This window comes from Emys orbicularis, chromosome 17 (genome assembly GCF_028017835.1).
Source record: "Emys orbicularis isolate rEmyOrb1 chromosome 17, rEmyOrb1.hap1, whole genome shotgun sequence".
NCBI classification, from domain to species: Eukaryota; Metazoa; Chordata; order Testudines; family Emydidae; genus Emys; species Emys orbicularis.
In genome coordinates, this window is record NC_088699.1 from 13533400 (window position 1) to 13555891 (window position 22492).

The 22492-nt window shown below is 39.5% G+C and overlaps 1 protein-coding gene across 1 annotated transcript; it reads right to left on the reverse strand.

Moving 5' to 3' along the window:
* Window positions 1-18696, reverse strand: VKORC1L1 (vitamin K epoxide reductase complex subunit 1 like 1). Its single transcript, XM_065418108.1, has 3 exons — window positions 18503-18696; window positions 2839-2948; window positions 1-1855 (listed from the first exon to the last, which is right to left on the reverse strand). The coding sequence occupies exons 1-3, from the start codon at window positions 18694-18696 to the stop codon at window positions 1629-1631; spliced, it is 531 nt and encodes a 176-aa protein (XP_065274180.1). The 3' UTR covers window positions 1-1628.
* Window positions 18697-22492: the final 3796 nt, after the last annotated feature.

Sequence of the window (22492 nt, forward strand, 5' to 3'; positions counted from 1 at the left end):
TCTTTAAAAGATCTAGTTCAATCTAGCTGACATGAGGGCAGAAAAAGCATGGCACCGGCTATTGGAAACTGTTGAATCAATGTATTTTGGATTCACCGAGTTTCAGAGAATACAGTATTAACTTGTTTGAGGGTAAATGAAGTATCAGATTATCAGCCCTACATGTCTGTTTAACACATTGTCTTAAGGAACCAATAATATTGCTACCACTTCTCATTCTAAGGACTAAAATGGACCATAGAATACTTTTCTACATACTGCAAGTTTATTTGTTAAATAGCAAGGACACTTCTGCCTGCCAAGTTCAACACACACAATATTTGGTTTAAGAATTTAAGACAGAAGGCACTTTCAACATTCCACTTCAGGATATTGAGTGTAGAAACACTGTTTACGATTTTGTTTACTTTTTAAAAATAGTTATTAGAAAGAGCAATGATAGCACTAGTGTTTCATTTTCAAGAGCACATGTACCTACTTATCCCATTCAAACAGATAAGGCCCCTTGAAAGGCCAATACGTGTCAGTTCTAAAGTTCATTTCTAAATATAACACAAATCAAAGATCCTGAAAAAGATCAGTGAAATTTCTGTTTAGTCAGTGCATTACTCAGCTAGCCCAGTAAGTCTCTGGTACCCACTGTAAATTACAATTCTATTTTGCAGCCTTCAATGTAATGTCAGATTGTTGTTGGTAACACTGTATTGGGCTGTCTGACACCAGTTTAAAATGAAAAACAGATCTGCATGAAAATTAAGCCATTCCAAGAAGTGTTACTCAAATATCTTATATAAGAGATTTCTCCAGTTTCAGAATACCCCCGCCTGCGTATTTATTTCCCAATGGTGGCTTTTTGCAGGCCATATTAAACAGTCTTCATTTTGTACGGATATTAAATCACAATTTCATTACTGGATGTACCTGAAGTTTTAGCTTTAATTCCATTTTCATTAATAGGGAAAAAAGATGGAGCAAAGGTAACCATCACTTGTGTTGCTGCACTCACTACTACTAGTGCTTCTCACAAGACACTATATGGGCTCATTCCTTCCATTATTTCAATCAATCAACTATAAGCTGAACATTCTTAAAGTTGCTACACTAACAAAATTGACTGTACAGTGAGAGTTTTGCAGGAATGGATCCAATATTTCTAGTTATTTACAATATCATGTTTTAGGCAAATCTACATGTTTAAGTCCATCTGCTAAAAATGTAATACACATACTGTAAACATGGCAACATTAAATATGGTACCTCTATTCTAGGATATTTAAATGTCATGATCACATCTCGTCATATCTGAAGTTGAATTTATACACAGGATATTTTCTAGCGTTACCCACTTTACAAGTTGCGAGGAGTCTAGATTTTGTGTGGCTAAGAAATTTCTTCAAAGTAAAGTTAAAGCTTGTCTTTGATTGTATTAGAGCTTTCTCTTTTGTAGCCATATTTAAATTGAAGATTAGCACAGAAATTATCTAGGGCCCCTTCCAATTTACAGTTATTAAAAATATCAGTTATGATTCTTGGGAAAAGTGTCTGATATGAAAAATAAAAAATTACTGCAAAATAAACTTAAATGGAAGTCAGATCTTCAGACTATCGGTCAAAAGTTCAAACATGTGTTATTCCTGTTTGGGTTGGAGTTGCCGTTTCCAGGCCTCATTCAAGTAAACTAGTCGTTTGTAGTTGATGATAAAGAGAATGAAGTTCAGCAAATATGTGATGACGCATATAATGCAAAATTCCTTCAGCACAAAGTACAGAATGTATGCCAGGTACAATGACCCTACTACTGACACTATGGAGGATGTCATGAGGATTAGAGCTGCTACTGCACTTGCTGTCATACCTGCAACAAAAGACAAAGTTATTATTGCTACTTTAATGCCCTCATTCCATAGTTGAAGCAAAAAAAATGAGGAAGAACTAACATTTTAACTATTTCTTTTCAGTGAGTTTGTATTCATACAGCTCTGTTTAAAATACCATGAGTCCACGCTGGTTGCAAATCACAATTTGGAGCAGAGTTTCTAGGTTCTGTATTACAGTTCTTTTTTGATCAGCAGTGAGAGTGGTATTTTCATCATCTTTCATGTTCCTGAATTATGGGAAAGTTACAGGTTGATCAGGTTAGATCAGTGGTTCCCAAACTTTAACAGCCCGCGAACCCTTTTCACTAAGTTGTGAAATCTCGTGAACCCCCTCCTAAAAATGAATATTTTCAGGGATTTAAGTTTAAATTTCCTCAGTGTGATGGATGACCCAACTGCCCGCCCCGCTCTTCCTGGGGCTCGGGTTTGGGCTGCCAGCTCCCCCGCTGACGGGGGCAGGGCTCAGGCTGCCAGCCCCAACTGCCCGGCCCCGCTCTCCCTGGGGCTCGGGGTGTCTGCCCTGCAACCGGGTCCCACCTGCTGTCTCCAATGCCCAGGGTCCTCTGTCTGCCATTAGTGAAATTTTTCTGGCAAACCTCCTGTAACATTCTGCAAACCCCAGTTTGGGAACCACTGGGTTAGATCTATGAACATTTTCATTGATTTTATATCAGATTACAGGGGCCAGGCAGAGATGGGTTTGCATGTGTTACTAGTCACACATTTTATATCACTGGTTTGCCTGCTTGCCACATGCAGTCTTTGTGCCAGTGCTCATATTAATGATAGAGGAGTTTTAGAGCTACCACTGTGGCTGGACAGCTAGACTGGTGTAAATTGTGATTTGCACTAGTGCAATTTATCATGGTTTCATCCAGGCTTAGCAATGTTTATATCAATGTCCTGTTTTATTAACATCTATGTTATATACTTTAGACCATAAACAGAATTAAATACTTACCAAGTAACATTTGTAGAATATAAAATACAAGTCCAAAGACACTGTTTGGCTGATTTATTGCACTGTCCTTTCCAAAGATGGAACCCAACAGACCAAATCCTCGACCCCATCTGTAAGATAATAAACACCAATAATCCCAGATTTGAGATCTGCTTCTTTCTAACCCAAATTTCATTTTAGCACCATAGGAGGATGTTCTGGTGTAACTAGCGCATTTCCTATATGTAGCTCAAACTTCGCTTTAAAAAACAAATACTTTGTCACAGTGAGGGTGCACTGGATACAACACTATCCCATGCATCAATGCTAAAATTGGGATTTTGTACATTCAGTACCAATATAGCCACAAAAAGTGCAAGACACATTATAACAAGTCATTTATTTCTCTAGAAGTTATCAGTGAAAATCTTGCCAATGCATATAAGCTATAATGGTAAGTCAGGATTTAGCAGAATCTCTCTCCACAATATTATACAGAATGTGATTCTGATGTAGCATCTCAACTGGGCAGGCTTCAATTTTATAAATGATAAAGTTATAGGAGTAATAGTACAAAATAGCAAATACAGTAAGAAGGAATTTTTAAATCAACAATTGTGTATTTGTGCTAGAAACGGATGGTTCCTTCTAAGGCTGAACACTTCAAGAAATATTAGTGGCCAGAGCAAAATAAGGATAATTTTTTAAAAGTGACAACTGAAAGAGGAGATAAGCAAAGTGCCGTATATACTCGATCATAAGCCGGTTCATTTATAAGCCGACCCCCCCAAGATGGATAAGTAAAAATGGAAATTTTTTATGACCCGTTCATAAGCCGACCCTATAATTCAGGGGTCAGCAAACTTTGGCTCCCGGGCCATGAGGATAAGCCACTGGCGGGCCGAGATGGTTTGTTTACCTCGAGTGTCTGCAGGCACGGAGGTAAACCTAAGTAAACAAAGTGTCCCAGCGTGCCAGCTGCTTACCCTGATGGGCCGAGACAGCAACTGGTGGGGAAATATTTTTTGGGGGGGAGAAGCTGGGGGTCAGCCCACATGTCCCCACCCCTAGCCCGGGACCCCCCCCCCCACTCTCCCCATCCCATCCCTTCCCACCTTATCTGGGGATGGCCAGGGGAGAATGTCTCTGGCCTGGCTGGAGCTGCTCCAGCAGGCTGGTCAGCGCGGCCGCAGCCTGCTCTGGCGGGCCAGACCAGGTGGCGCGGCCGCAGCATGTTCCAGCGGGCTGGGCCGGGCGGCATGGCCACAGCGTGCTCTGGCGAGCAGGGCCGAGTGGCACGGCTGCAGCCTGCCAGCCCCAGAGCTGCAGCTGCTTCGGAGGCTGGGGGGAGAGCAGCGTGGCCAGAAGCGGAGAGACTCTGGCCCCGCCTCTTCCCTTCTGGCTGTGCTGCCTCTCCTGGCTCCCCCAGTTGCGGGGAGGGGCTGTGTCCCACCTCTCCCTCTCTATACCCGTTCATAAGCCGACCCCCTTCGCTGGTGCTTCCCTTTTTTACTAAAAAAAATTCAGCTTATGAATGAGTATATATGGTAACTTGAATACTGAAGCAATGTTAAATTACAGAACATTAGATTGCTATTACTATTCATAAGTTAGATGTCACCTGCATTTTCTCCAACTATCAAGCCAAAGTTTCCCACACTTTCACAGCCCCAATGAGGATGATTTAGTGCTTTTCATCGCCAAAACACTTGAAAATCAGGTAAGCTTCTATGAGCATTTTCAAAACATCCTCAGATCAGATATAGTTAAAGCAAATCAGCCACTTTGGAAAAGTGGGCTTATTGGTTTAACTACTATGCCCACCAACTGCCTCATCCATCTCCCCCAAAAACTGTACAGAGAATTACACGCTAGTTCCTAACGCCAGTTCCTAGATAGAGTATGACTAGATAGTCAACCGTAGTAAAACCACACTAATTTGTTCCCCAATATGAGTGTGTTCCTTGGAAATGCTACATGAATCCATGTTCTCCTAAACCTCACAATGAATGCATGAGAAATGAAATTCAAGTATAAATATTAAAACCCATATTGCTTAAACAATTTGTTCTTCCAGTGTTAAAAATAGCAAAATGCCCGGTTTCCTCCGTAAGCCAAGTGTGAGCAAAAGAGTTGGGTTTTTTTAAATGAAATCTTACACTAGGCAAAAATGGAAGTTTATGACCCTATTCACTGGTGGAAGGCTTCCTATAGCTAGTGGACTTTCAATCCTAGGTATTATGCTCTTACCTACTTTGACCTCAATCCTGCAAACACTTATGCACAGGTTTAACTTTATTAATTTGTGTAAGGCCAGGTCTATACTACACAGTTAGGTCAACGTAAGCTACTTTACATAGACCTGTGTAAGCGTCTACACTAAAATGTAGCTCCCACAGATGTAAATCGCCCACTACATCGACTAAACTCCACCTCCACGAGAGAAGTAGCACTTAGGTTGATGTTTTTAGGATAGACACTACATTACTTACATCGCCTGTTGGCTGTCAGCCCCAGGGTGAGGGGGCCTCCCACTGTCAGGCCTTGGGTGGGGGTTAAGTCAGTGGAAGCACTCTTGGGGCTGGTCTACACTGGCTGAAGTCGAAGTATCTTAGTTCGACTTACCTGGCCGTCCTCACGGCGGCAAGTTGACCGCCGCGGCTCCCCCGTCGACTCCGCTTACTCCTCCTGCCAAGGTGGAGTACGGGCATCGATTTGGGGATCGATTTATCGCATCTAGACGAGATGTGATAAATCGATCCCCAATAGATCAATTACTAACTGCCGATCCGGCAGGTAGTGTAGACGTGGCCTTGGTGAAGATGCACAGAAGGAGCACAGTGTGGACATGAAACACCCCTTTAAATTACTGCGGTGGCTGTACATCAACTTAAGTTGACTTAGGATATGTTTACACTACAAAATTAAGTGTGACAGTTCAAAGACTGGAAATCCTGCAGCAGATTCCCATTGTTACCACACTCGCCTCATCATTGCATACAGTTTCACACCATAAATCTGTGTAAGGAGTGAAAAGATGTGAAATTCTCTTGTACTTGTTCCTTTCAGTCTCTGTCTAAAATGGCAAAGTGCATTACTAACAGTCAATTTATTATTGCTGATATTTAATCTGTTAGTGATTTGGCAGCATTTAATTACTTTATAAAACTCCTGGGTGGAGCTCTAGTGCTTCTGATGCACTACTTCTCACAAGTGCCACCTCTAGAGTTCATGGTAATGTCCCTCCTCAACACTAAACTTTTCTTTCTCAGGTGATCATAATTTAAACTGAAGTAAATATTTGTGATAAATAGCGTGCAAATTACAAGGCTACCAGTCTCAAAACCAGAACCAGATTTGGGTTTCTTAGCCCTGATCTTACAGGACTTGTGAACACAATACACTTTGTATTCTGAAGAAGTGAGGTTCTTACCCACGAAAGCTTATGCTCCCAATACTTCTGTTAGTCTTAAAGGTGCCACAGGACCCTCTGTTGCTTTTTGTATTCTGTGTTGTAATTGAAATCAATATATTTGAAAACATCCACAAATATTTAAATATTTAAATAGAATACCTTTATTTTAATTGCGCAATTAGTCGCAACTAATTTTTTTAATCGCTTGACAGCCCTATAAATAACTAAATTAACTGACTCTTAGCTGACAGTCACACTGTTTCATGCCATCTAGTCTCTTGGTAACAAAGACTTCAGCCTGCATTAAAACAGTGCTTCACCTCATTGAGTGCTCTTTGTAGATTCAAGCAGATAGTACTCTTTGAGTGAATGCTTGCTAACAGAGCTAGAACAATTTTTATTGCAACCTGAAGGGACAGAAGGCTCAATTTGCGTAAAAAGTATTTGTGATTTAGAAGATTCACAATTGTTTTTAAATGTGAAACAATGCGGCATTGGTATATTTGTACTTCAGTCTGGAAAAATCAAGACTTCAAGTCTAATCTTTCAGTGATAGTAATCTGAAGTGCTACTTGCAAAAGGAGTAGGTATAAAGTGCAGGCTTCAGAATTTAAACCATATGATTAGGGAGTCGAATGAGACTTTCATGGGGCACAGATTATCCCACAGCTGCCTGCATTCTTACACCTTCCTTTGAAGCATCTGGTCTGGCCAATATCAGAAACAGGTTACTAGACTAGATGGACCACAAGTTTGTTAAGAGTATGGCAATTCCTATGTTAACAGATTAACATGTGATTTTCAAATTAACCACATGTTCTTTGACTTTTGTATTTTGTTATTCTGGTGCAGATGATTTTCTGGCTAGCTTCTTTTTTATATAAGAAAAATAGCTTCTTTAATAAATAGGCTCCAAATGGCATAGTAATCCATGGATTTGATATTGGGTCAGTTTTTCCATCCATAGTAAGAATGGACATGTGGGCAGATTTCCATCTCACAGCTATTATTATTATTAAAGCTTTTGATAATAGGACTTCTAACAGTTCCAGGATTTGTGGAGCTGTTCTTCTGCATTGTCCCAAGAAGGCCACTGTACCAAATGCAGCGTTGCTGTTTGTTTAGGTTTATGCCAAGCTTTTCCCAGAACCTTTCCCAGATTAGACCACATCCACCACCTGTGTAATCCTCCATAGATTTGAATCACAGTGAAATATTGCGTGCTCTAAGATCTTTTGGAGTTTATTTACATGGGAGGAGCAGATTTTGGCTTTGCTAAAGAAGCCTTTACAAATCGGAGATCTTAACAGTCTTGGGGATGATGCATCTGAGTCCTTCCCTATGCAATTTTATTTTATTTTCAGTATCTTTGGGAATTCCAACATGGTTTACAAGAAAGTTCAATTTCTGTAGTAATCTTTCTAGTTTCCATTCCGTAGCCAGTGAAGGTTTTTGGAAGAGATTGCTTCTTTGTAGTTGCAGCAAACTATTTGTTATCAACTTGTCTGAGAGATTCAACAGACTTGGCTTTGACAGACTACAGAAACTGGGTGCCCTACTCAATGGTAGTAACTGTTCTACTAATTACCAGTCCCATGCAATCAGTGCCACACACTTTATTGGCTCTATTGCTTTGGATTAAGGAATCTTTTTGAAGTATAATTCCAGTCTTACTTTATTGAACAGTGCTAGTTTGGCTGTTGGCTTTACTGCTCAAAAGTTCTTCAGGGCCAATGATTTTCAGCTTATAAAATGCTACTGTTTAATACACTGCTATAAACTCCCTATTTAGGTTATGGCAAAGTTCACAATAAAAAAAGGAAATTCAGTTAAACACAATAGTTAATAAAGGACTGGCTGATGCAATAAACTCAAAAAAACACAAGAAAATGTACCACTCAAGATCACCAATTCCTTCCCTTTATTGATTTGTCACTGCTGGATCAGACAAGTGTTCAGTTGCGAAAGGAATGCAAATGAAAGTACTGCATGATTTGGTGTTACACAAAAACTATACTTGGCATGTGATACTTATGCCACAAGCAAGTCTCACTCAGTTAGAGGAGAGGCAATTTGCATGAATTTTAAGACAGTTTTTAAAAGAAGCTTCCTTTAGGAAAGATTTTGCTGCATGCTTCAAAGATAACTTCAAAATACCATTTTAAAATTTTCCTCATTCAAGTTATCACAGCTTGTCAGCTCTACTTAAGTTGTTTGCAACTAATACCCCTAATGTTTTAAACAACCTTATGACTTCAAACGGTTCTTAAACATTTATGTAAAAAAGATCTCACAGTAAAGAACCTGACAATAAATTTAGAATAGTTTATCTAGCTTTACCAGAATCACTAAAACTGTGAATACTGCACACAATTCTATTCACACTATGTCCCTTCTGAAAGAGTGGAATGTTGACAAACCCTTTAGATGTTGCCTATTTTGACTTGTGGCATTTAAAAAGGCTCAGAAGCAACCAATTCTTAATGTTTTATTAAATATATGCAATTACCTCTATTTGACACTTGTTACACCATGGCACTGATGTGTCATTCTGTCCATCCATGATAAATGATCAATGAAAACTTTAGAAACTGTTAATCATTAGCTCTGAGCAGCTATGAATTTCACTAATGTTCAAGAACAATAGACCCAAAAGAGTGCACTTGAAGAACTGGCTGCTCCATTATAACTTAGCAAAGGCAGCTAAAAAGACTCCAAGTAGCATCTTTGCTATTATGCATCTCAAGATACTTTACAAGTGACTAAATAAACAGCTTACATGTTTAATACTGGTTTAGGAGCTGGCAAGAGCTATCAGTGTCTCAAAATGAAAATGAAGGTAATTCCAAGCTTGCTGAGCACAATAAAAACAAACCAAAAAAAAATTAAAACCCTGAAAATTGATGGCCAGGCATCAAATGACTATCCAGAAGACTATACACCCAGATTCAATTTGAAATGCAAGTTCTAATAAGGTCAAAGCTGGCCTGAACTCATGGGGTGCGCCTTTGATCTTTACATCAGCTTTTGATTAAAGGACCTAGAAAGTGTGTTAATGTGTAGCAAGGGTTAGAATCTTGGTTGCAGCTTTTGCACAACTCCGATGGAGATTTTGGATTAAGCCTAGTTCATAACTATAAGGTCACTTGGGTCACTCTGCCAGTCTTAACTGAAGCTCTTCAAAAACCAACAAGGAATAGATTCAAAGTTCCAATTTGTAACCTTGCCAACGTGCTCAAAAATACATTTAATACGTTTACCTTCATGATTGATTTTAAATATTAGTATACTTAAGAACAACATTTTATTCTATATACACCTTTTACACTTCACATAAGAAATAATAAATAAAAAATTAATCGTGATTAATCCCACGATATAAAAAATTAATCGATTAATCGTGATGTTAAATAATAGAATACCATTTATTTAAATATTTGTGGATGTTTTCTACATTTTCAAATATATTGATTTCAATTATAACACAATACAAAGTGTACAGTGCTCACTTTATATTTATTTTTGATTACACATATTTGCACTGAAAAAACCAAATAAATGGTATTTTTCAAGTCACCTAATACAAGTACTGTAATGCAATCTCTTTATCATGAAACTTGAACTTACAAATGTAGATTTATGTACAAAAAAAATTGCATTCAAAAATAAAAACGTAAAACTGTAGAACCTGTAAGTCCACTCAGTCCTACTTCTTGTTCAGCCAATCGCTCAGTTTGTTTACATTTGCAGGAAATAATGCTGCCTGCTTCTTGTTCACAATGTCACCTGAAAGTGAGAACAGGCGTTCTTATGGCACTGTTGTAGCCGGTGTCACAAAATATTTATGTCCAGATACACTAAAGAGTCATATGTCCCTTCATGCTTCAACCACCATTCCAGAGGTCATGCGTCCATGATGATGACAGGTTCTGCTCGATAACAGTCCAAAGCAGTGCAAACCAACACATGTTCATTTTCATCATCTGAGTCAGATGTCAACAGCAGATGGTTGATTTTCTTATTTGGTGGCTCAGGTTCTGTAGTTTCCGCATCAGAGTGTTGCTCTTTTAAGACTTCTGAAAGCATGCTCCACACCCCGTCCCTCTCAGATTTTGGACAGCACTTCATATTCTTAAACCTTGGGTCGAGTGCTGTATCTATCTTTAGAAATCTCACATTGGTACCTTCTTTGCATTTTGTCAAATCTGCAGCGAAAGTGTTCTTAAAATGAACGACATGTCCTGAGTCATCATCCAAGACTGCTATAACATGAAATATATGGCAGAATACGGGTAAAATAGAGCCGAAGACATAGAATTCTCCCCCAAAGAGTTCAGTCAAAAATTTTATTAACGCATTGTTTTTTTAACAAGTGTCATCAGCATGGAAACATGTCTGCTGGAATGGTGGCTGAAGCATAAAGGGGAATCCGAATGTTTAGCATATCTGGCACGTAAATACCTTACAATGCCGGCTACAAAAGTGCCATGCGAACGCCTGTTCTCACTTTCTGGTGGCACTGTGAACAAGAAGTGGGCAGCATTATCTCCAGCAAATGTAAACAAACTTGTTTGTCTGAGCGATTGGCTGAACGAGAAGTAGGACTGTGTGGACTTGTAGGCTCTAAAGTTTTGCCCCCCCCCTTTTTTTGAGTGCAGTTATGTAACAAAAAAATCCACATTTGTAAGTTATGCTTTCACGATAAAGAGATTGCACTACAGTACTTGTATGAGGTGAATTGAAAAAATACTGTTTCTTTTGTTTATTATTTTTACAATGCAAATATTTGTAATCAAAAATAATAATATAAAGTGAGCAATGTACACTTTATTGATTTCAATTACAACACAGAATACATATTTGAAAATGTAGAAAAACATCTAAAAATATTTAATAAATTTCCATTGGTATTCTATTGTTTAACAGTGCAATTAAAAATGTGATTAATAGCTATTAATTTTTTTAATTGCAATTAATTTTTTAGTTAATCGTGTGAGTTAACTGCAGTTAATCGACAGTTCTAATAATAAATAATAATTATAACAACAGCAGCAGCAGCTAGGCTACAATCTCACATATTTCAGCTTTTAGATCTATAGCAGATTCACAAGCAGATGCTAATTTTATAGCAGACACTGCTGGTTATTCAACTTAAGACTCAGCAATTTTCTTCATTCTAGGTAAGCTTTGCTTTGCTAAGCTACTTAGAGTATGTCTACACTTAAACCACTGCAGCCGTGCCTGCTGTAGTGCTTCAGTGCACACACTCACTACAGCAACAAGAGAGGTTCCCCTGTTGCTGTAGTTAATCCACCTCCCCAAGAGGCAGTAGCTAGGTTGACGGAAGAATAGACTGTTTGATATAGCACAGTATGTGGTATAGCAGATGGCAAGTTTCTGCACTGAAAATAAGATTTGGAAAGTAACTATACTCGTGGCCTTCAAAACAACTTCTTTCATACAACAAAACTGATTAATCCCTATATAATTGCAAAAGTTTTCAAGTATCCTAGTATTTTTGCTCTGGGACTGCCCAAAACCAAGACCTGGTCTATTCTACAGAGTTAGGTCAACGGAAGGCAGCTTACCTCAACCTAATTACGTCAGTGTACATACTATACGCCTTGCTCCTGCTGACCTAAGTGCCCTACTACACCGACATAACTCCATCTTCACAAGAGGAATAGGGCTTATGTCAGTGTAGTTAGGGCAACACTGTGTCCATGTAGATACTGCCAGTTATTTACATCCACTATTGGCTATTATTCTTGTCAATTTCACGGCTCTATGCTGCAGCTGTGATACTGACAAGAAAGTCACTCACAGGGCTGTTACCCTGGGGCAGATGAGGGGCTCCCCGCTCTGAGTCCAGCTGCACCGAGGCTCCCCGGGCTCTCAGACCCCCAAACTGCCCCTCTTAAGCCGGTGGGAGTGCTCCTGGTGAGGACGTGCACCACCGACAGAAGAAGGGCAGTGTGGACATGACCCACTGCAGTAATTACTGCAGTAGCTGCAAGTCGACCTAACATAGGTTGACTTAAGTTTGTAGTGTAGATATGTCCCAACAATCTGAAAGCTCTGTTCAATGTGAACTACAGAAGCCAAGTTAAACCCCTCGGAAGATATTTTAGGGTCAACACCAAGGGACCTGTGTTTTCATACAACGTAGCTACCTTGGTAGCTTTAATACTATAGGAATGACTGCAGCTGAATGTCCACACACTCCTGACCTTCAAGAAAGATCTACTGCTGAAACTTTATTTTTTGCTGCACTGAGTCAGCAACATCCAACAAAAATACTAGCTTGCACTCAATGTGGTTGAAGTCACAAAAGACAGACCAAAAAGGAATCTGTATTGGTGCCTCACTACTGAAGAATGAATAATATTAAACAAAACCACCAGTAAAATTTAAAATTAACACTATTTGATAAGCCAGTTCCAAAGAAAGCCAAATACCCTGTCTAGCCATTCTATCCCAGATTGCCGTTATGGTTGCTAACTCTTACACCTCAGTCACCAATAGTTGCAGTAGTCAGGGTTACAAATATTAGAATATTCTCTTGAAGCTACAGCAATATAAAAGTGCTGATGTCAGTGGACTTACCATTAAAGAGAAAGATAACTGCTATTAAATGTTCTTAACTTGGAATCAAACAAACTTGACAGACATCAAGTTTACAGGAATTGCCCCACAACAGAACTGAATAGGAACCTGTAATATAAACATCAGGTTAGGTGTGAGGTCAAAGAAGCTTTGATCTATGTCCCATTGGTTTAGATATGGTTTAGGGGTGGTTCTTGTGAACTTAACCTTGATTATATCTAAGGCCTGGTCTACTCTTAAAAGTTGTACCAGTATAACAATTTTGATTAGAGGTGTGATTTAAAAAAAACACAACACCAAAGTAGTTATACTGGTAAAAGTTCTAGTATGGACGCGATCACACTAGGCTGTATATCTTTTTCCTCTTTCTGTACAGGAATAAACAATACTGGTATAAGCATTTTAATTAATACCAGTATCAATGTCCAAAATAGGGGGTTTGTACCACTTTAACTATGCCAGATATTAATAGAAGTACAACTTTTATATTTAGACAAGCCCTAATCACTATTAATTGTATTTGATAAACTGGTGAACAGATGCCATTGTACAAAGAAAAATATTAGTGGTTACACAGCAATGCTCAGCAACTCCACATCAGACAACTGGAGAACTGCACAGACTTATCCATGAAAACAGCAAAGTTTTCTAGACCATGTTTATAAATTAATGACTTTTTAAATTCAACTATCCAAATATATTTCTTGCATAAGATATACATACAGCCACCAAATGTTTTTCAGCAGTCACCTTAGAAAGGTTGATAGCTGACGTCCTTCCACATTTTGAAATACCTTGAAGATAGAGTTCCTGAAGTAGATTGTTCAAAGAGTCGCACCCAAGTCAATGTCCACTCTTAAAAGCTATTGGACTTATCTTTATTCTAGGACTTACTTGATAAACTTAATGTGCCCAACTAGATCAATATTGACTATTTCCAAACCATCCACATTCAGCCACTTGGTGAAGGCTGCAGATATTGTTCAAGATGTAAAATTAAACCTGCCCCAATGGTCACTCACACTAGCCACCAGAAATCTGTCTCAGAGTTGCCACCAACATGTTAACGCACATTGTGTTAGGAGGCTATGCATTAATAGTCATACGCTGACATGCTCCACTCAATAAGACATTTAAAGATCAACCTGGAAGATAGCCAGGAAGCGGAAACATATCTGAAGACCTGAAACAGTCCATTGCAGCATGCAAAGGACAAAGTAGAAAAAAACCCAACAACAAGCCTTTAGATGAGAGGATTTAAAATTTAAATGTAACTTTTTAACAGTAAAGTAGCATGAACATCTTTGCATGTTTCATTCTGGGTATTTTTGAAGCTACTCTGGGATAGCCTGCTGTAAATAACAGCTCGACTATCAGTTCCTTTTGTGATTGCTATTAACAGATTTCATTGTAATTAAAATTGTACCAGCTACTTACAATTATTCTTAAACATAAAAGAATTAAGTTATTAAAAACATTACTGTAATTGCCAAGTGAAGATTTTGAATGTTTCCTTAATTCCTAACATTTTTCTCAGCTGTAGTAACATGAGTTTACAATGTTCTTGCTAACTTTTGCTTTTTATCCATTGGTAGTTTGTGAACTCCCTCCTGGACTCAGTTATACTTGGACGTCTCCCAAGGCTTCCCACGTTACTGAAGTGTCAACACAAATAGTTGGAGAGCATTCCATCTCCAAAAGGAAGATAAAATGGTAGAAAGAAAAGTTACTCCATAGCATGCAAGAGATATTAATAGGATAACAGATTTCTTGTATTCTGTAATCATATTAAAGTATAATTTGCCATCGAATACTGAATTTTAAGAAGTTACTTGTAACTCACAAAGTAAATTTCAGTTAAATATAAGCATTCTACATCCTTATTTGAGTATAAAGTGTGTTAATTATAAAATTAGGCCCTTTTTATAGTTTGCCATATATAGCAAAATAAAATTTATATTTATGTATATAATAATATATTCTTAAGAAAGTGGTCTTGCAATGTTGAGCAAACTGTCATTTTAGAGTGTCCTGATACCAGCTTGAAATAAACTCAACAGAAACTTTTATATGTTGAAATATAAGCCAAGGAGCTAGATTTCTCTGATTAATTCTTCATGATGAATTAATCTCCAGATACATGGTTTTCCAGGCCTCTCCCCGTCAATAGTAGCCTACATGAATTATTTCCATTTTCAATGCTGAGTCAATACCTGATTCAGCTTATGAGTGACTTGTGAATTGCTAAGTTTATTAATGAAAAAATATCTTCCCTGAAGACCAGAAAATTAATCACCAAACTGACCAGATCAAAGGAGAATAAATAAATTTATAGACAAGCTAAATTACACATTTACTTTTAATCTAAACACATCAACTGAATATTTTTAAGAAAGGTATTGTCCCAGGAGATTCACCTACAAACCAACAGATCCCATTCAAATTCCAGTCACAAATCTAGCACAAGGAAGAAAACTGTTGCACAACACTAACAAATTAAAGACTGGTCTTTCAGCTGAAGACAGACAACTAACTACTCTATTTGCTGTTGATTTGTGAATTTAAATAGCAGATCAGAATAAGAAGTTAACACTAAAATTACTAGCATACTTGAAATTGCTGGAATACCGTAATTTGAGCCTTCACTGTGTCTACCAATTTTGACTGGAATTTAAGTTCCAATGAAACAGTACTATTGCTGGAGGTATCAGTAACTATTTAACTGAAATACAGTGAAAGGCAAGACACAGTGTAAAAAGAAACAAATTTCCATTTGGCCGTGGTTTAAGAGTGACTATTCTTTCAACAAAAATGCACAGCTCCCATGCCACAGATAATCCTCTCACTTATGTTTTGGAAAGATTATTTGCTGAAAGCGCATTCTTCTCCTAATATGGTTTGACTAAAGAGAACTCGCATGCTCAATATCACCTGTTCCACAGACACCCTTTGCATCACCGCTCCACCTGTCCTGAGTTACTTCTTTGGTCCTTGCACAATTAACTCAATCATATCAAACTTTTCTACTTCCTTGATATCACTGCATGCTCTGAAGCTCTCGGAATGTCTATAAAATTGTAGGGAAAACACATAAAAGCCCACAAATACCACATCACAGGAACCCAACACTCAGGCTGTAGTAGTATTAGTAAGTGCTCTAATTACCCAAATACCACTTAGCAATTAAAAATTCCTTAAAAAAAAGTTAGAGCACTTCTGCATATTGAAATACTTTGTAAAAATTCATCACAAGACTGTACTTCATTATTTACTTACTTAAAACTTGAGGCCTTATACATATGCACCATTTGGAATACAGAAATTAAAGAAAGTCATGTAAAAACCTGTGGGCTAATCCTGAAAATGTTACTTTGGACTACTGTACTCCCACTGACTTCTGGCCCAAAGGTTGGAAAAATTGATTATTGTGACTATTGCCCCACTCAGTCAAAACACACAGAACCAGACTTCTGATTTTTTGTTACAACTTCAGTAACAATTATATTGTTAATGTTGCTTGAATAGTTTAACATAAGTGGCCTAATGACAGTTTAATGTAATTGCTCAAGTTGTTTGACCATCTTAATCTAAAGAGAGAGAAGACTAAGATTTTAAGTTATTTCTCAAAGAGACATGACCAATTCTCAAGCCCTTTCTTGGTTGAAAGATTAATCTGATGACTAGCAGGAAAGCAAAAATGAAGTCCCCACCCAGAGCCAACAAACTGCCTTTCAGAGATTTGTACATACACTTCTCAACACAGTACGTTGCAATGTTGGTTTCAATCACGGTAAAACTAGTTTTAAGAGTAAGTACTAATGTTAGACTAAATTAGAGAGCAAATCCCATGTGCTCTTTAATTTATTACAGGATTATTTTTCCTATGATTAAATCCTGATATGACAATACGATAATTGCCTAAAATAAGTATTTTGACTGCTAAAATATTTGAGTTAAATAGGAAAAAAGACATTTCTGCAATTCTCACTGAATTTAAGCCTTAGGTGTTGAACTAATAATCATGGATACGTTATCCCAAAAGCATCAATAAAAAACAAAACTTTTCAAAAATATAAGGAAGTTGTTTGGAGAGTATACATTTGTTAAAGGACCAAATCCCTCCAGCTCTACAACTTGTTAAAAAATATAGAGAGAGATTTCTAATCAACAAGTGAATGCTGTCTTTGGAGAATCCTCTTGTTTCTTAGGCCAAAAAGTCATTCCTATTAATTTGCTTTAAAAAAAGATTTAGAAAACTACATGCACTTTACCACATTTGTAAGTGTGTTATAGTTTGAACAGTGAATGCCAAAGTTACACACTATTAGTGTAAAAAAAATAAGGGATACATAAATTCTCAGCACCATTTATGATTAAATAACCTAGCTGCTTCCCAATGGAAGTCAGACTAGTACCATATAAAATTTATAGTCTATTAATCTCCCAAAATACCTGTAAAAGTGGAAGGCTGCTAGAAAGCAGCTATCAATTTACTTGTACTACTGATATTTCAATAGACAAGCTCATCCTGCAATATTAAGAAAAATGAAAATTTGGAATGGGGTCTTCAGTCCTGAAGCAAATAAGTCTTACCCTTAGTTTTAAACATTAAGCATTTTGCACTATGGGGTAAAACAACACTTATTGAAAAAGCACTTCAGCTGTTTATGTTAAAATTAAACAACTTAAACATCCAATATCTTAAATATTTTCCTCAAACACTGATTATTTACACCATTTAATTTTGATGAACCACGGTTTACCAAAAAATGCCTGGCACCCTAATCACCATGGATTACAAAACACTAATTGCATGTACTTAATCCTCAAACCCTTCTTGTGCCCCACAAAAGGCACAGAAGAGCAATTCCTACCTCATTCCCTCAATGAATGACACAACAGCAGCTTTCTAGCAGCCCGGGATCCACCCCTCATTTATCACAAGCCAATGACTCGATTATCATTTCCCCAAGGCTGTATCCACCAAAAGCAATTGAAATGAAGATCACAATCTGGCAGAAAGAACAGGAGTACTTGTGACTAACAAATTTATTAGTCTCTAAGGTGCCACAAGTACTCCTGTTCTTTTTGCGGATACAGACTAACACGGCTGCTACTCTGAAATCTGGCAGAGTGAAATAAACACGTCTCCTAAGGGCAGAATCCTCCACCCTTGAGGAGACACTGACGACACCCCTTTACTATTCGTCCCGAGCCATGAAATCTCCGAGTCCTGAAGGCCTCAGTGAGAGGCTGAGGGAGGCAGTGAGGGAGCCTCCTTCTCCCCCCCCCCCCGCCTTTCCCCTTGGGGAAAAGGAAACGCACCCCGGTACCCGCCCCACCGGGGAGAGGAGCTTGCTTGGGGGGAGGAAGGGGTCCTTCCCAATCCCATTACCCCTCAGCTAGAGAAGCGCCAGTCTCCGCGTCACACCGAGATTCTCCACGTCGCCCACCTGCCTCCTCCACCCACAGCCCAGAAGCCAACGCCCCCACCCCTCAATACCTGTCATCCCCAAACCCACCCCTCCCTCCTGTCCCTCCCACTCCTGACCCCCGCCGCCGGGCTTTCCCTCCTCTCCGGGCGGCCCCGTCCTCTCGGCTCCCTCCCCAGCCCCGGCCCCCGTCTCTGGCGCCTGCCCCAGCCCCCGGCGACTGCCCCCTCACCGGGAGGCGATGGCGGCGGAGCAGCGGACCCGCTCGCTGATGTCACACAGGGCCCGGTAGTGGAGGTCCAGGCCCTTCTCCCGCTCCAGGTGGCAGGCGTAGAGCGAGAGCAGAATGCCGGCCGCGCACACCACGTAGCGGGCCACCCGCTCCCAGCGCGGCACCGACACTCGCAGCAGGACGGGCGCCGCCATCTTCCCCCCTCCCTCCGCCTCAGCCCCCGTCGCGGACCCGGCAAGGGGACAGCAGCGCACGCGCGCCGGGAGCCCATTGGCTCAGCAGCTCGGCCAACCTGGACGTGGCGTTCCGCGACGCCGGCACGCCACCGAGCAGCGCCGCCGGAGGTGCGTCAGGGCGTTCCCAGGCGCCACGTCCAGGAAGGGGTGTAGCGCGCGCGCACGCGCCTGCCAGGCGCGCTCAGGTCGGAAAGCGGTCACAGGGTGGCGTGGGGGCGAGAGCCGTGAACCGCCGGGGGGGGTTGCGTGTTCGAATCCCTCCGCCTTGTGGTGCGACCAGACTCTGCTTGATCCCCGGGCGACAGCCACTCTTGCCTGTTTATATCAATGGGGGAGAAGGGATCCCCATTGATATCAGAGAGGGATGGGGTCCATGTTGTGCTAATCCCAGACCATCCTCCCTATGTTGGCTCCCCAACAGCTTTTAGGTGTACCCATGGTAGGCTGGGCATACCCTGCCGAGAACAACCCATTAACGTCGCCCTCAATTTTGTGAACGAAGGAATCTACCCCAACAGATCTACCCCCCTACTCAATTACCAGTTTTGTTTTATAAATGCTGTTGCCAGAGCCAGAAAAAGTGCATTAGGACATGGTCAAAGCCAAAGGGCACATGAATAATATTGCATGGATACGAGGGGGAAAAGAAAACATCAATATGGGGGTAGGGCCTTAAGGTGCTTCTAGATTGGCTCTAGATAACTAATATTTTTCTGCCAGAAGCCATGTTGTTTCCATGAACATCCCAAACAGCACTAAAATGTCAATAAACAACTCCAAACTCACTTTAAGAAATGAGTTAATAGACGCTTCATCCTGCTCCCTTTGAAGTAAATGGTATTTGTGGCATTGACCTTGGTAGGACAAACCATCAACGGGTTTTAGCACATGCATCTCTTTTTGAAGTCCCCTTTATGCTTTAGTCCATTTGGAGAAGAAACAAGAAAGGTATAAGGTATACCATTGTACTTAAGAACAAGTACTTCCATTAAGCCTTACTGTAATAGAGACATTTATACGGAACACATCACAGGACACCGTCAATACCGCATTGAGTAACCGAGACCGCCGACCAGGGAAATAACCCACTTCCTTCCCTGAAGGACCAAGGGACGCGCCCCACCCATGTACTTATCCGCTACACCGATACTGACTTGGACTCCTTATTCATTCCATGGGTGGCGTACCCGAGCCCACTTATCCACTGACACTTTAAAAACCCTTGCACCCCAATCTGGGTCTATGCAGGTTATGCGATATGTATGTATATTCTCATCCTTGCAAACTATACCTGTAACCCCCCATAACCCAAGCCTGACCCCAGATATACAGTACCTTGCCTCTTAACTCATGTATATTTCATTTTAAACATTAACATTAATAACAATTTTAAATATGAGAGGTTATGGAATAAGGAAAAGGGGGAAAGGGTATGTATAGGACAATAATCTTAAATTGTGTCTAAAAATCATCAGTGATTTGTAGATTCTTTTCCTGGTAATCTGCAGAACTAAACATTTTGAGAACCAAGCAGTAGGGTGATTAAGGAGGAGAGGAGATGGATTCATGAGAATATGTTTTCTTATGAATTAACGTCCTAGAACAAGATAGTCTAGAAAATAAGGTTTTTCTGGCAGGAGCAGTTTCGATACATCTCTGGTTATAGTTCGAGAAGCCAGCTAGAGTCTCTGAACAATAAATACAAAAATACAAAATAAATATAACAGCAGAGTCTAGAATGAGCCTTGCACTACCATAAGCACCATCCACACCCACTATCTTCCTCCATATTTAAAGTACAATCACAGCCCACCTATCCCCCTACTCTCTTGAGCTTTCTGGGCTTGCTGCTAGCTAGACATACTAACAGACAGTAAGTCAGTACAATATGAGCCTCTGTAGAATTTTCCAAGGAACAAGAAACAACAGAGCAACACAATGGCAGCATTCATCGCTCAAATGATGCCATTAGTGCCTCTTTTGTTCTATGGGACAAAATCAATACACAGAAACACATTGTGAAATTACTGCAGCAAAGAGAAGAGATGTATTGCTCAGGACTCATAAAAATGTATTAACAATAAAAAAGGCTGTCCTTGCTCTCTAACAAGGGTTTAAGTTCAAATAAATGTCTATTGCTGTCTAGGCTCTAATTTCTACTGATGTGGTGAAAAAAAGTCTGGTTGCACAGAAGAGATAATAAAGGTGAGGTGTGGGGGAACAGAAACAACCCTATCTCTTGCCTGGCAACAGTCACATTTTTTAAGTTAAGCCCCCAAATAACACAAAGTCTCCAGTCAAGAATATTTTTATATATAATGTAAGAACCCAGGCAGTGCCTAAGAGGTGCTTAGCACCTTTAATTCTCATTAAAGTCACTGAGGGTTGAGGACACAACTCTTCACAATAGGCACTCAACAGGTACAGGATTGGGTCCTGAATTTTTACTTCAGGTGGAACACAATTTATTTTTGCTCTGTCAACTTTTGAATGATGCTTTCCGTGTCAATGGCTGATTTATAGAGGATGTGCTATTGGGAATCACTATGGGCCCAATTTAGGAGAGAGAATTCAAAACTAGTTCCAAAATCTGAAATGACTACTATCTGGAATCCAAATTCTGTATGAGAACCTATAGAAACACATGGAATATTTTTCATATAAATACAGCACAGCAAATATTTTTCAACCTAGTTAGATTGGCAGCTGAAGTAATAATATCTTTAGAAATTATTAAAAATATTAATTATTTCCTGGCTGACAAACAAAACCAAAAAAACAGGGACATTTAGGGAAAGATATATGCCATGGAGATCTTGACAGACTGGAGAAAAGTCCAGGAAAAAGAATGACAGAGATTCAGAAGGTGGAGGAATCAGCTTCTGACACAATAGTAAAGGTCCAAACCTGCAAACAGTTTCATATAGTCCAATTGATTAAAAAAAAAATCCTGCAAACAGTTTTGTATAGTCCCATAAATTTAAAGAAATTATGTGTGTGGTTTATTTGTTGTATATATCACACTAAATGGGCAGGTTACCTCACTGATTTGCTTTTATCAAATATTTTGTTGCAGTATAAGTGGTCTGTTTGTCTCCTCTTTAATACAGGAATTAACAGAAATTACATCTGTGATTCAAGCTGCGCTTCAGACTAATAATACTTTACAAGCTGATAATACTAATGATGTGATCATGGAGAGAGAGTATCACTAGTCAGAGAACAGCAACATCGTACATAACAATGCTGAAATAATTTCCTAGCAGTATTTAATATAATTCTAGTCTTGTGCACATCCCTTACATAGCAGCAAACAACTGAGGAAAAAGGAATGACAAATTTTTTCTTCTGGTAATTATTCCTCCTTGGACTTGAGCATTAAGTTATAATGTTACATGGTAGCAATCGTATTAAATATATGAACTTCTGAATGCTTTCATACAATACAAATAAGAGATATACCTGCCAGCAATGGGAAATAAAGCAACTTGAGATTTTGCTTTTGGCTGATTCCCTCTGCCACTTGAAAAAAAAAAAAAAAAACCCTCACAAACACAGAGCCCAATCCCAGGTCCATTGACTTCAACAGGAGTCCTTCTATTTACTTCAGTGGATATTAGGTCAGGCCCCTAATCGGGGGAAAAAACTTTCCTACATTAACTGAATAAGTAGGGATCAGGAAATCAGAGGGACAAATTTATCCATGGTGTGCATATACTTAGGTTGTTGTAAGCTCTTTGGGGCAAGGACTATC

Excerpts from the sequence above, each read along its gene's own strand:
- VKORC1L1 (XM_065418108.1), bottom strand. The coding sequence starts at position 18,696 with ATGGCGGCGCCCGTCCTGCTGCGAGTGTCGGTGCCGCGCTGGGAGCGG. Across the intron at positions 2,949-18,502 it reads TCCGCCGCCATCGCCTCCCG|ATGGGGTCGAGGATTTGGTC; the intron begins GTGAGGGGGCAG and ends ATTATCTTACAG. Across the intron at positions 1,856-2,838 it reads TATTCTACAAATGTTACTTG|GTATGACAGCAAGTGCAGTA; the intron begins GTAAGTATTTAA and ends CTTTTGTTGCAG.